We start from the raw sequence: 13961 nt of genomic DNA, 5'->3' as shown, positions 1-13961 counted from the left end.
CTCTCTACCATCCATGATTTGTAAGTATTTGAACCATATATATATATATATATATATATATATATATATATATATGCATTACTTATTCAAAATATAAATTCATCCATTTTAAATTTGAAGAAAAGAATATAAGGACATGGGGTCAAAGAGACAATAAAGGGGGAGAAGTCAGACAAATCCAGGGCTAGGTTGCAGCCAGCATGCATGCTGTGAGATCCCTTCCCACACCTGATGCAAAAGGGACACAGCTTCCACAGAATGGTCACGGCCAACCAAGATGAGGTAGACCAGTTGTCTGCGAGAAACACCACCGTGCAAGGGCAGACATGGCCATGAGTCCTGTGGGCTACCACAAAGTCATGGGCCATTGGTGCCACAAGGGACTGCAGAGATAATCCAATAGAGCCTCCTGTCCTGGAGAGTCGAGGACACTCCGGCCCAGGGAGGTGGGGAGGCTGGATGATGTCACACCATTAAGGAAGCACTTGTTTCCCTTGAGAACCAACTCCATCCACCATCCAGTCCAATGAACTGTTTAAGAAATCAGGAGATTCTGGTTATACCCTAACGGACCGTCACAGTTCCAGGAAGGGTGAGGCAGGTCCTTCACTCCCTGCTCAGGATGTGAGAGCTTCACTGCCACCAGGAAGTTGGCAAACCGAGGTATTTCTAGAACTACATGGCAAAGACTCTGTAGAAGATGAGTTTTTGGCTCCTACATTTTTTGCTTCACAATTAATCCTCCAGCTACCTGTGGCCAACGTAACCATTCTGGACTTTACCCCTGACATTTCTGGGACTATTCTTCCTAAAGACACGTTTCCCTTATGAATTAATAAATACTAAGAACAATCAAAACAAAAAGAGAGAAAAATAAGTCGTAGTAGGCTCGGCGATGGGGTGTCTGACTGGCCATGTTTTGGAAGCACCCCCATCCCCTCTGGGAGCTTTCAGGACTCCCACTTGGCATGTGCAACCACTGGCCTTACAGTGCCCGAGGACAGATGTGCACGTGCACCGGGAGCAGCCCCTACCTGCCATAGGAGACACCCTTCTCGGTATGAGGTTGCATAGGTATGTTCTACCTATGCACATCTAGGTGTGTTCATTGCTTGGTGATTGAAACATCAGTCACCCATCACCAATACAATGCCAGCCTTTTCAAAATGGTCCCAGGCGTCTTTGGATTCACTGGGCAACAAAATCGCCCCCCAAAAATCTGTCCACGGCCTTGAAGAAGGAGATCAGAGGGGACAAGCATGATACGATGAGGGAATGTCTTCCTGGTTCAGAGTGGTTTTCAATGCTCTACATAAAAGAATGGATATAGCATAATCTGGAACAAACAGCAGAGAGGTTTTGAAGGTTAGAGCTCAGAGAACAGTTTGTCCTCTGGGCAGGGTGAGAAGATTTTCAAAACTAAAGCCACACCTGTCCAGTAATTTCCAAAGCCACAGAGCGAGTCGGTGGCAAATATCTCAGACGTAATAAAGGCACTGTCATGGGCTGAATCATCTGCCCCAAATTTCTATGTTGAAGTCCTGGCCCCCAGCACCCCAGAATGTGACTATAGAGACGGGATCTTCACAGAGGTGATTAGGGTAGAATGAGGTCCCTAAGGTTGTCCTGACCCAATCTGACCAGTGTCCCTGTGAGAAGAGGGGATGAAGACACAGACACATGCAGAGGAACGACTGTATGAGGACACGGTGAGGACAGCATCCACACCTCCAAGACAAAGGCCTCAGGAAGAGCCAGCCCCGCCCACACCTGGATCTTGGACCTTGAACTCCAGCCCTGAGACAGTAAATGTCTGTGGTTTCAGCCACCTGGTCTGTGGCGCCTTGTTATAGCTGCCCCAGGAATCTACTATGAGGATGTGGTCCACACAACCCCACAGACTGCAGTTACCCCCCTTTTAAAAGCCACGGCGAATTTACACCCATCTATTTTCATGGTGTAAGTTGGCCATTAAGTAGTTCTCTTAAGTTCAAGAGAAAATCCGAACTATTTAAATGTTCAGTTCTTTCCTTTCTCCTCTCGTTGTAATCTTGATTATATTTCCTTTGTTGGGGGGCCCGGGTGGCTCAGTCGGTTAAGCGTCTGACTCTTGACCTCAGCTCAAGTCTTGAACTCAGGGTCGTGAGTTCAAGTCCCACGTTGGGCTCTGCCCTGGGTGTGAAGGCTACTCTGAAAAAAAAACTTGCGTCTGACAGACAGGCAAAAAACAATTTGGTTTTCTCTCCGACTGTAGACTTCACAGATGTTATTTATAGATAAGGAGGCTCTGCTGTCTGTGAGGTAGAACACTGGCAGGATGTGCCAGTCCCTCCCCGCCACCCCCGCCCCGGAAGAGGAAACCCACGACGTTTCCTTTGTCAGTGGGAGACTGCGAATGGGGCCTCTGCTACGGGAGGAGGGGAGAATGTCAGCAGTCTGGACGTGGATTCCAGTGTTCTTGGTCCACTTATGGCCAACGAAAGCCCGCACCTCTCAGGAGCTGGCCACCGACACTGTGACAATACATGAGCAGAAGAAATCCATGTGACCTGGATCCCGCCAGTGGGAGTTTCCAGCACAAGGCAGGGCAACAACCCGAAAATAGAAGGTACAACTTGCAGACATTTTGAGAAGTGCACTCGCCAAGTCAAAACGCCACGCAGGCACGAATGGTCCAGGGCACGAGGCGGTGTCTGTGGGAGGCCAGTGGCCAGAGCCTGGGGTGCAGGGGGCATGCTCCCGGGGAGCCCCAGAATCTGGCCCGGGTCAGGTCTCAGCATGAACTTGTGGGGGCTAGCGGTGACTGCGGGCAAATCGGGGACATGACGTCTGTATGGGAGAAATACAGACGTTCACACACGGGCCGAGGAAGTACAAACACACCACGTCCTTGACTGAGGAAGAAGAATCGTGAATGTATCGATTCCTCTCGGATTCACTTCCAGGTTTAATGAAATTGCAGGAAAGGATCCCAACGGAATCATTTGCTGGAACTCTACCGAATGGTTGAAAAGTTTATCTGGAAGAATGTACAGGAGAAGAGCTGAGAAAACTTTGAAAAATAAAAATAATGAGAAGAGATAGTTACTCTAGGATATTAAAAACCTATTATAAACCGACAATATAGTCCTGGATTGAGGGAAAGAGAAAAACAGATCAGTGGCACAAAACAGATACCAGAGCGGGGAACCTGGCCTGTCAGGAAGTTTACAACCTGCTTGACACATCAGAAGCAGAGGAAGAAACAGGCATAAAATGAACGGTATTTTATGTGGCCTCAGCTCATACACAGAACTCCATTCCCGACAAAGATGAGAATTGAATGGAAGCAGAAAATCATGTCAGGTAGAATGCACTTGAAATGAATGTATTTCTGATTTCTACACTGAGGGGAGCTTTGAAAGCATACAAGTAGCGGAAGGAGTCTTTTTTGTGTGTTTATTTTTGAGAGAGCACAAGCAGGGGAGGGGCAGAGAGAGAGGGAGACCCAGAATCCGAAGCAGGCTCCGAGCTGGCAGCACAGAGCCCGACGCGGGGCTCAAACTCACGAACAGTGAGATCATGACCTGAGCCGAAGTCTGACGCTTAACTGACGGAGCCATCCAGGCGCCCCCAGAAGGAGTCTTAATCAGAGACCTAGCAGATCGGTCTTTAACACTGACTGTTAAAGGCTTAGAATTTAAGGGTTTGGGGTGTTAAGAACAATGAAGTACACTACAGTCGGAAGGGCAGGAGGAGAGCAATGCTCTTTGGAGCACAGGAATGAGGACGATGAGCCCTGATCGGTCATCCCCATGAGCACATCACCTCCCCTTCTCTCCCTCCGTGACCACACCGGCTGCGGCCCGGGTGTCCGCCCTCCGGACGATTCGTTTCTGACGTTTTCGTTTCACCCAGAGGTCACCTACCGTATTCTTCACTCTTGGCCACAGTGACAGGTGAACAGTCAGAAGAGAGGCCACCAGCTCTGGCCACCAGGCCACCCGCCCACCTGCAGCCTGGGCCCACGTGCCCTTCTCCCCCATCAGACCACACCGGGCTTTTGGAATTCCTGCCCAGGGTTCCACGGCGCCCCACACCCCGGGCCCCCAGGCATCCCACGCCCTCCGAGGGCTCCGCTCCAGCATCTGCCCTTCCTAAGACTCTCCCCCCGTCATTCCCTCCAGCAAACAAACACACGGCTATCCTTAAAAACAAACTCAAGCACAAGCCCTTTTTTCTTGTTTCCCTTTCTAGCTACTGCTCCTCTTCTCCACTCAGATTGTAGATTTTTTAAATTAGATTAATTAATTAATTTCATCATAAGTATATTCTTTGATCCCCATCATCTAGTAACCCATCCCCCACCCACCTCCCCTCTAGTGACCATCAGTTTGCTCTCTGCAGTTGAGTCTGTTTCTTGATTTGTCTCTCTCTCTCTCTTTTTTCCCCCTTTGCTCATTTGTTTCGTTTCCCAAATTCCACATGAGAGAGGTCATACGGTATTTGGCTTTCTCTGACTGATTGATTTCACTCAGCATAATACCCTCCAGCTCCATCCACACTGTTGCAAATGGCAAGATTTCATTCTTTTTGATGGCTGAGTAATACTCCATTGTATCTATATACCACATCTTCTTTATCCATTCATCAGCTGGTGGACACTTGGGCTCTCTCTGTAATTTGGCTACTGTAGATAATGCTGCTATAAACATAGGGGTGCACATATCCCTTTGAATTCGTGTTTTGTGTTTGGGGGGTAAATACCCAGTAGCACAATTACTGGACCGATGGGTAATTCTATTTTTAACTTTCCGAAGAACTTTCGTACTGTTTTCCAGAGCGGCTGCACCAGTTTGCATTCCCACCAACGGTGCACGAGGGCTCCCCTTTCTCCACATCCTCGCCAACACCTGCTGTTTCTTGGGTTGTTAATTTTAGCCAGTCTGACAGGTCAAAACCACTGTGGTTTTGATTTGCATTTGCCTGATGATGAGTGATGATGAGCATCTTTTCATGTGTCTGTTGGCCGCCTGAACGTCTTCTTTGGAGACATGTCTGTTCGTGTCTTCTGCCCATTTTTAGTTGGATTATTTGGTTGTTGACTATAGATTATTTTTATATTTATTTTTTTAAGTTTGTTACTTTTATTCTGAGAGAGAGAGAGCATGCACACAGGAGGGGCAAAGAGAGAGAGAGAGAGAGAGAGAGAATCCCATGCAGACTCCACACTGTCAGCACAGAGCCCGACACAGGGCTTGAGCTCACAAACCATGAGATCGTGACCCAAGCCGAAATCAAGTCAGAGGCTCAACTGACTAAGCCACCCAGGTGCTCTGACTGTAGATTATTTCAACATAGAATTTATAAACATGATTTCTCCTTTGATAATTTCCCGTTGGGAACTTGGCCAGTTTCTTGCTCGTGGAGCAGGCAGATGCCCTTCTCTGTCCTCCTCTGGCCGCTCTCCCTGTTCCTTCCAGACATTCATTTGGGGCACCTGCATGGCCCCTCTCATGTTGAGGAGCTCACACCACTCTATTTAGCTGTGACTTTTCCCCTCCGTCCTTCCCAGGCCACCTGGAGGCGTGCCCACCTCACCGCATCTCTCTTGGTTGGTCGGACAGGTAGCGATCTCTTCCCTGCGTCCCACCCCTTTCCTCCGTGTTTCCCTAGATCTTAATGTGTCTCTTCACTGCTTATTCATTCTTATATCCCAGCCACACCTATCTTCCCACCGTTGGCTATTTCAGAAGGTGAATCTACGAGGACATGGTACTGGGTTGCCTGGACCACCCTACCGCACAACAGACCCCGGGGGCGGAAAACACCCGCATCTATTCTGTCAGGGTCACAGGCTGCAAGTCCAGGATCAGGGTGTCGGCAGGCCTGGTTCCTCCAGAGGCCCCTCTCTTTGGCGTGTAGACGGCCACGTTCCTAGTGCTTCTTCATGGTCTTTCCTCTGTGCCAGCGTCCGTGTGTTTCTCTGTACCTCCTGGTCTCTTCTTATAATATAGAATCGGGCCACACTGCTGACCACATTTTACCGTAATTACTTCTTTAAAGACCCCATTTCCAATAAAGTCACGCTCTGAGGTACTGGGGGTCAGGACTCCAGATGTCAAGGAGACACGGCTCAGCCCATAACCGGTGGCGACAGTGATGACGGACAACCAAGATTTACTCGGGATTTGTTATGCGCTGAGTACTGAGCTCCTTGAACACACCATCGTGTTGTGTCCTCGACAATGACCTTACCTGCCCATCTTGTTGTGAGCATTCCCACACACACGCGTGACCAGATGCGGGCAGGTCGCTTCCCAATGCCTTCATGACAAGAGCACCCTCGTTTCTTCCTCCACAGGACGTACACCTTCAGCCTGGCCATGGACCTGGCCTCCAGAAAGGACGGGGAAGCCAGCAGCAGGCGAAACGGAGAACCGCACCCTCCACAGACGCCGAGGGACGTTAGCAGCATCCAGGCTTTACAGGTGACAGAATTCCCTGCTTTACAAGGTGAACGAAGGGAAACCACACTTTATGTCAACTCCCTGGGAGACTCAGGCCCTCGGGTACGGCTACAGACCCAGGGGGCAGAGGGATGGACGCCCCATAGCTGTGAGCCGGGCTGCGAGCCCCTCACGGCAGCCTGCTGGGCATTGCAAGAACACAAAGCATGTGTCTGTCATTCTGTCAGTAATGATGCCAGGACATAAGGCAGGGAAAACGCAGGGACACAGCCCTACCCAGAATCCCGGACTCTTATACCAATGATCTCAGCAAGTTGTGTGACCCTGAAGAAGCCACCTCCCCCAGAGCCCCAAAAGTTGGAGGTTCTGAGCTTTCAAGCCTGCACTGGGAGAGAGGATGCTGGTGCTCGGTAATCGTGAGGGCCAGAGGCCGCAGGGCCAGGCATTGGGGCACAGCAAGGGCACGGGGGCCCTGCCACCCGCAAGGTGTACGTGCATGGGTGAAGGCTGCCTGCAGGACCTCCTCGGAGCAGGCAGCCCCTCCTCCAAATCACACAAGTGACATGGTGTCCCCGACGCTGTCAGGGCGGTGGGCAGGCTGGCCCTCTGGTTCCTTTCCCAAGAAGCCCCAGGGGGCAGGCCAGCATGTGCAACCAGCCCTTGACCACTTCCCACTTCAGTGGGGATGCCTCTCTGACCCGAGGAGTCTCCAAAGTGGTCCCTCCAGGCCCCACCTCCTGTGCCCCCACACTGCACAAGGACTTCATCCCGGCCACCTGCAGCCAGCATAGGATATGTCAGTCCTCATTTTACAGATGGGAAGACTGAGACTTATGGAGGGGAGGAAGCTTGCGGGGGCCACTCAGGCACGTAAGCGCCCCTGAACTTGGTTGTTTTGGAGGATTACGGGAAACAAGGTGCCCACCGCAGGCCAGGCCCTTAGTGCTGAGAGTCTGTTCCTGCGCAGAGAGCAGGCCTGTGCTGTCTGGCTTGTCCCTGTGTCCTCAGCACCTGGCTCAGGGCCTGGTTTGTAAGTCTCATTGGATGAATCACCGAATGACCAAATGAAGACCCTCATCGGGACTCTTGATCGAATCACCCTAAATCCAAACTCGCCCTCCTTCACCAAGAAGCCACCAGCCCTTCAGAGGCTGCCTCCAGGCTGAGGTGGGCTTGGTCCAGATAAGAGCTGAGCACAGGACGCTGGGCACTGGGAGGCCACAGATCGTCCCCTGTAGATGGATCTCCAGTTCCAGAGCGGCCCCGGGCAGAGCGGCCGCTGGCTGGGAGCCAGAGACAGACAAAACCGGGGCTCCTTTACCCAGACTGCCCAGACTCCGGAAGGCACAGTGGAGGCGGGACTTGCCCCCCTTGGTAGGCTGCAGGGGAGAGGGCATGGACTGGGGTGGGGCTCCCTGAGGCCGTGCCCCCCTTTCCAGATGGAGGGCGGGAGAAGCTGCAATGGGAGGGCCGGCCCACAGCTTGGCCTGTGTCTGAACTCGCCGCGGCTCTAAATGGGTGAAAGCCCGACAGATGTCTCCCTGTGAGCCGAATGCTCCTCACCTGCTCTGAGGTCCCCCCTCCGTATGGTAAGGAGAGAATACAGCGGCATCAGCTTTGGTGAATGGACGTCAGTAGGCTGAAGAACGGCCCCAAAGATATGGGGAGCTAATCCCTGGAACCTGCAAATGGTCTCTTATAAGGAGGAAGCGTCTTTGCGTATGGGGCTGAGCTAAGGGTCTTGATGGGGAGTGTCCCGGGGGGGCCTAAATCTAATCACAGCAGCCACTAGGAGAGGGAGAAACAGGGGATCTGACCCACGGGGAAGAAAAGAGCACGCAGATACACAGAGGAGGAGGCTGTGTTGAGTATCGGGACAGAGACTGAAGTGTCTCAGCCAAATCCAGGGATTGCTGGGGCCCCGGAGCTGAGAAAGCCAGGAAGGATCACCCCCTAGAGCCTCAGAGGGAGCACGGCTCTGCTGATATGGTGACTTCGGAATTCTAGCCTCCAGACTCTGAAGGAACACGTGTCTTTTGCTCTCAGCCTCCAGGCGGTGATGTGTTGTTACAGCAGCTACACTTAACCTCCACCCGGGGACCTCGTGTCTAAAGAGGCGACACGGCCCTGGTATCCCCTGGACCTCAAAAGCAAGGTCATTCCACTCCCCGTGGACCCTGCACTTTTTCTTGATACGCCTGTTGCAAAGCTCTGCATTTCAAATTTCAAATGCTCCAAATTTAAAAACCCAGGGAAGAAGATGCTCCAAACTCAAAACCCCAGCCCAAAGCGATCAACAGTACTTGGAGACTCAGTAAGCAGACTAAGGCTGGGAGCCCTGTGTGTCCTGCAATCTGCCTGCAGGCAGGGGGCAGGGATGAGACATTTTAATGTTCATCCTCCTGGGGAAAGGCATCCTGGTGAAAATAGGCATCAACCATACTTCACAAGTGGAAGACAAGACCAACTTCCCTTTGGTGCTCTACCCGAGAAGGTGGGTGTTTGCCTCCAGAACCAAACGTCTGCACCCTGTATTAAGAGACCATCATAATATTGGCTTTGCTTTGACCATATGTCCACTTTGGAGCATGGGCCCCGAGGCCCTGAGAACCTGTGCATGGAGACTTGGAATGTTCCACGGGCTCACAAGCAACACATTTCATGCACACATCAGAAGGCAGCCAGACTGGCCAGGAATGGCCGGCGGGTTAAGCCGCTGGAGACTGTGCGTGGCTGTGGACTTCACGAGGGACGAGGGGCTGGCAGGAGCTGTCCGTGGTACTGGCCCTAAGAACACCATGAGGCACGTGGTGTTTGCCCGCCACCTCCTTCTCAGCACGTCCCAACACATGGTGCCACTTGACCCTGCCGACAAACTCAGAGAAGTGCTGAGAAAGGAGGCAGCTGGTGCAGACCCTCCAGGCTCCACTCTGTTTGCAGAATCAAATCTGAAAGGGAAGGGCCAGTAGCATTGCCTGGGGTACAGATGTGTCATTGTCTCTCCAGGGTGCTGGGTGTCCAAGGCATCTGCGTTTTCCATTCTAGGATTTGGGAGAAATCAGAGCGGGCCTGGGGATTGGTGATGGGGCTCCATGCTGAGGAGGGCCATGTCTCGCCGCCTCCCTTCCTTACTCCGCTCTGCAGCAAAAACACACAATATCGGCTCCTTCCTTCTCACCCCTAAGCCCAGCCTCAAACTGCTATGAGGCCAAAGATGGGAAGCAGGAGGAAAGGGTCCATCTGCGGAAAAGGAACTGGGCAAAGACAAGCTGACCACCAGCTACAGCTGCCTGCCCAGTGCCCTTCTCATTCTGACCATCCCTGGTGAGCTTGGCCAGTCCATCCTGGTGACTTTGGCCCATTCATCCCCAGTGACCTTGGCCCACCATCCCCGGTGACCTTGGCTCCAGGCATGACCAAGTTCCATGTCCTACCTGAAGTCCCCCCAGCCCTCCTGCTGTGGTAGGACCTGCCACCTCTGCCTCTCATCTTCTTCTATGAGTCATCTTTCTATGTTTTTCCCTTGGTCCCAATGAGATCCAAGGTCCCTAGGTGGGGAATCTGTGAACTGAAGCTTGTGTCCTAGTCTCTGACATGCATGCTCCCAGTATGCTAGGCCCCAGGGATGCTAACAGCAGTATCTACACGCAGAGAAAATACACAGTATCTATTATATGATAATATATATGTATAGATATAGATAATGTCCTAAGAAGTCACTGTGGAGTGATACTCTTGTCTGAATGTTTGCATCCCCCCAAAATTTGTATGTTGAAATCCTAACTGCCAATGTACTAGCATTAGGAGGTGGGGCCTCTGGGACTCGATTAGGTCAGGGGAGGTGGGGTCTTCATGATGGGATTAGTGCCCTTATCCTGTTGCATCCACACGACTACTGAAACAGAATGCTACGGGCACCAGTGACAGTCACAACAAAGTTTATTGCAGTGAGAGGCAAGGCAAACCGATTGATCGGGACCGACACTCTTGACCAGAGTGAGGTCTCGAACAGCCGGGGTACAGAGTTTTTATAGCCCACCACATTATCTTATTATCACCTGGGAACAGAACAAAGGAATAGGTCCCAGGTGGAAACAGTTCAAACAGGCCCTTGCCCCAATCCAATCAAACACTAATCCCTCCCTTGATTGATAGGATAAGGCTGTTATCTTTTAACCTATAGTGTTAAAACAAAGCTGTTATTTGTTAAGGCTACAGGTTAGCCCTACACTACAATTTAACCCTTACAATACAAGAGACCCCACAGAGATCCCTTGCCCCTCCCCCCCCCCGTGAGGACCCAGCAAGAAGTCAGCCCAGAAGATCGCCAGGCACCCTGATCTCAGATTTCCAGCCTTCAGAACTATGGGAAATAAGGATCTGTAGCTGATGAGCCCCCAGCCTGTGGTGTTCCATGAGAGCAGTCTGGAGGGACATGGGGTAAGGACCTAGAAGAAACAGAAAGGTAGACAAGTTGGTGTGCTGTGTATGGCATAGGTTATTCCTGTGGGTTTTCTTTCCCTTGATAATGTCATAATGCCCAGGAAACAGAAAGTGGCCAGAAATTAAAGAGATTCCCACCTTCAATTCCCAACCTTCTTTCACTGCAATGACTTTGGTGAAATGGGCTACAGTCCCTGAGCAAGGAAGACGAGGACTCTGTTTCTAGGCTACCTGTGGGATGACGAGGGGAGGTGCCCATTAAGTCTAAGAATGGGGGTGTTAAATTGCCCATGTCTTTCCTCCACCATCTCAGGCCACAATAGCGAGGAAGAGTGTGTTGGTGGTGCGCCACGGGGAGAGAGTGGATCAAATCTTCGGGAAGTCATGGCTGCAGCAGTGTTCCACTCCTGATGGTAGGTAACACCCTGGCAGGATCTAGCCCCAGAAAGTACATAGATCTAACAAATGACATCACTTCTCCGTTTCCTGAGCCGGGTCCCCTGTGGCACCGTTCTTCAGGGTGATAGTATATGTGGGAGGGGTACGTGCTATATCTTTCTCTGGAGATATTCTACGCGTGCACACTGTCTGTAAGTATCTCACCTCAAATGCTTTGTGGAAGATGGGGGAATGGCTATCAACAGTAAGCGATCAGCTGGTGTGACCCATGGACAGTCGTCTTTATTCTGGACGCACACGCGGCAAGTTGGTTAGCGAGTGCAGCATTGAGTTGACACTGTGTCACTGTGACCTGCGGTCTCTGAACCCTCAGCTGCTGGCTCAACCCTATCTCAGTCTCATTGCTGTATCTCTCTGAGATAATCTTCGCTGCTGTGGTCACTTCCCTGCAATGTTTAGCTGTGCAACTCAACTGATGGACATATTTTGAACATGTGTCTTGCTTATCCCAAGTTCACCCCACTGGATACCAGGAACGAAGGACAGTGCTTATAAGTACAGCCCACCCACAACGATACGCATCTATACCAATGCACACCCCTGAATGGAAAGCCCAGCATGCCACAACACCTAAGCCACAAATAATTGTACAACTGAAGATAATGAATGAACAGAGTGATAAAATCCATTCACAGTAACTGGTCTAGCTAAGCTCTTTTGGAATTCCTCTGGGAGCCCAGCAGGATAAGAAAGGGGGGAAATGAGTAGGGGAAACCACCGGCAGATGACCAGCATGCACCAGGAAAATTCTGAACGGATTACATCATGGCCAAACATATCTACAAGACCCTACGGAAGTGATGCTATGCTTGTCTCTATAAAACAAGATCAATCACAGACGCAAAGGCTCAGGAAAGAGACAACAGGATGACACGTGGCTGTGAGGACAAATTGACATTCAGACGTGCAATGAGAAGAAACTTCCCTGTAATACAACAATTATTGAAACCACAGATTGAAATCGCACACCACGTCAGTGTGCGTGTGGCCGTGGCGGTGTGAGAACTGACACAAAACAACCAGCGCCAAAGACGTTCATTGGACATCATGGAAAGAGGAAGAATATTGACCAAAGACTGAGTCATCTACAGGGGAAAGACACCGGATAGTCCCAGCTGGAGGAGGCTCCTGGTGGCTCTTTCCACAGGCCGAGCAGGCCTTGATAACGTGAATACTGACAGTCTAATTTGTCCAAACTTTGCGTATTACATTGTTTAATCAATTACAATGGGGTATTCAGGGGGTGCTGCCAGACTCTCCTCGGACCCCAGATCTCCTCCTCGTTTCTGCTCACTTCTGGCCCTCATATGGCCCTTCATTTCTCAGTGGTGCTAGCCAGTTGACCCCCCTCCATCTGAGGCTCTACACCATCAGACCCTAACTTTGCTCTAATCCTTATCCTCTTCTGAGCTCCACGCTCTGCTTCTCACAGATAAAGCGTCAACGAGGACAAAAGACCTACGTGGAACAGGTTAACAATACCATCAAGGGACCTTCTCTGGGAAGAAAACAAATAGGACTTTCCCCAGAAAACACAAGATATGTTTTGGCATTTAATGAAAGCCTTTCTTCAAACAAAGTCTCTGCCAATGGAAATGCCAAGGAGGGAGCTTCCAGGAAAGTCATGCATGAAAGCAAGGCATTCAAAGTAGCAAGCTGCCTCTTTGTGTTTGTGAAGGGCTAGGAGGCCATGTGGAGGGCTGGGCTGGTGTGCTCGGGCAGGGTTAGTGACAGGGTCTACCCCAGGATGTGCAGCAGTTCTCAGGAAAGGAGGCTGGGCTGCTAGAAACTACCAGCAGCCGGAAGGTTTGGGGTTGCTTGGGGGGACGTGAGGGCTTGGTGTGGCATAGTGTCCTCTGTAGGGGTAATCAATAACTCAATATGAGGTTGAGCTTACCACTTATCGACCACCTCCCCTGAGCCAGGCGTTGGGATCCGGGCATTACCACACTGATTCGTTGTAACAGCTCTATCATTTCTCCCTTTCACTAATGAGGGAGAGTAAGTCAGTTGACTCTGATCATACAACTAGTAACTGGTGGTCCCAGGATTTGCACCAGATTGTCAGCTCATAGAGCTCAAGGTCAAAGTCAGGGTAAGCGTTTTGCAGCCTCTGGTTGGAGGGTTGAGGGGAGACCCCACGGATCCACCTGATTTCTAGCAATCGACTGAAGGAGCATTCTGGCCATGTGCACTCTGTCCCCGGGGACAATGTAACACACCGTCAGCTGCGGGGATGGGTAGAATTTCCCTTCCGTAATTAATGCCAACTTGAGATGTCTATCAAGTTTAGCTCAGTCAGTAATGGAGACATTCCTTTCTTAATCAAGAAGATTGTATGAGTGAATCTTCTTGAGGAGACCTCAGGGGACACAGAGGGTCTCGAGGTTTCTGGGGTTGACACCTGTGTCCTGTGCATTTGAAGAGATGTGTCACGGTTGACTCCACATCGCAGAGCACCTTTAAGAAAAAACACAGATGAGGGGAGCCTGGGTGGCTCAGTCGGTGAAGCGTCTGAATTCAGCTGAGGTCATGATCTCACGGCTCGTGAGTTCGAGCCCCGCATCGGGCTCTGTGCTGACAGCTCAGAGCCTGGAGCCTACTTTGGAT

General features: G+C 51.0%; 1 protein-coding gene across 4 annotated transcripts in view; it reads left to right on the top strand.

Moving 5' to 3' along the window:
• UBASH3A (ubiquitin associated and SH3 domain containing A) overlaps nucleotides 1–13961 on the top strand; it is a 40060-nt gene that overhangs the window by 14116 nt on the left and 11983 nt on the right. For all 4 annotated transcript variants that reach the window (XM_060640524.3, XM_060640522.3, XM_060640521.3 and 1 more), the window contains exons 7-8: nucleotides 6344–6470; nucleotides 11206–11305. In XM_060640524.3, coding sequence (XP_060496507.2) covers nucleotides 6344–6470; nucleotides 11206–11305 — 227 coding nt within the window. The remainder of the gene's footprint in view (nucleotides 1–6343; nucleotides 6471–11205; nucleotides 11306–13961) is intronic.

This window comes from Panthera onca, chromosome C2 (genome assembly GCF_046562875.1).
Source record: "Panthera onca isolate mPanOnc1 chromosome C2, mPanOnc1 haplotype 2, whole genome shotgun sequence".
In the NCBI taxonomy this organism is placed as follows: Eukaryota; Metazoa; Chordata; class Mammalia; order Carnivora; family Felidae; genus Panthera; species Panthera onca.
This window is presented reverse-complemented; position numbering and strand designations above follow the sequence as displayed.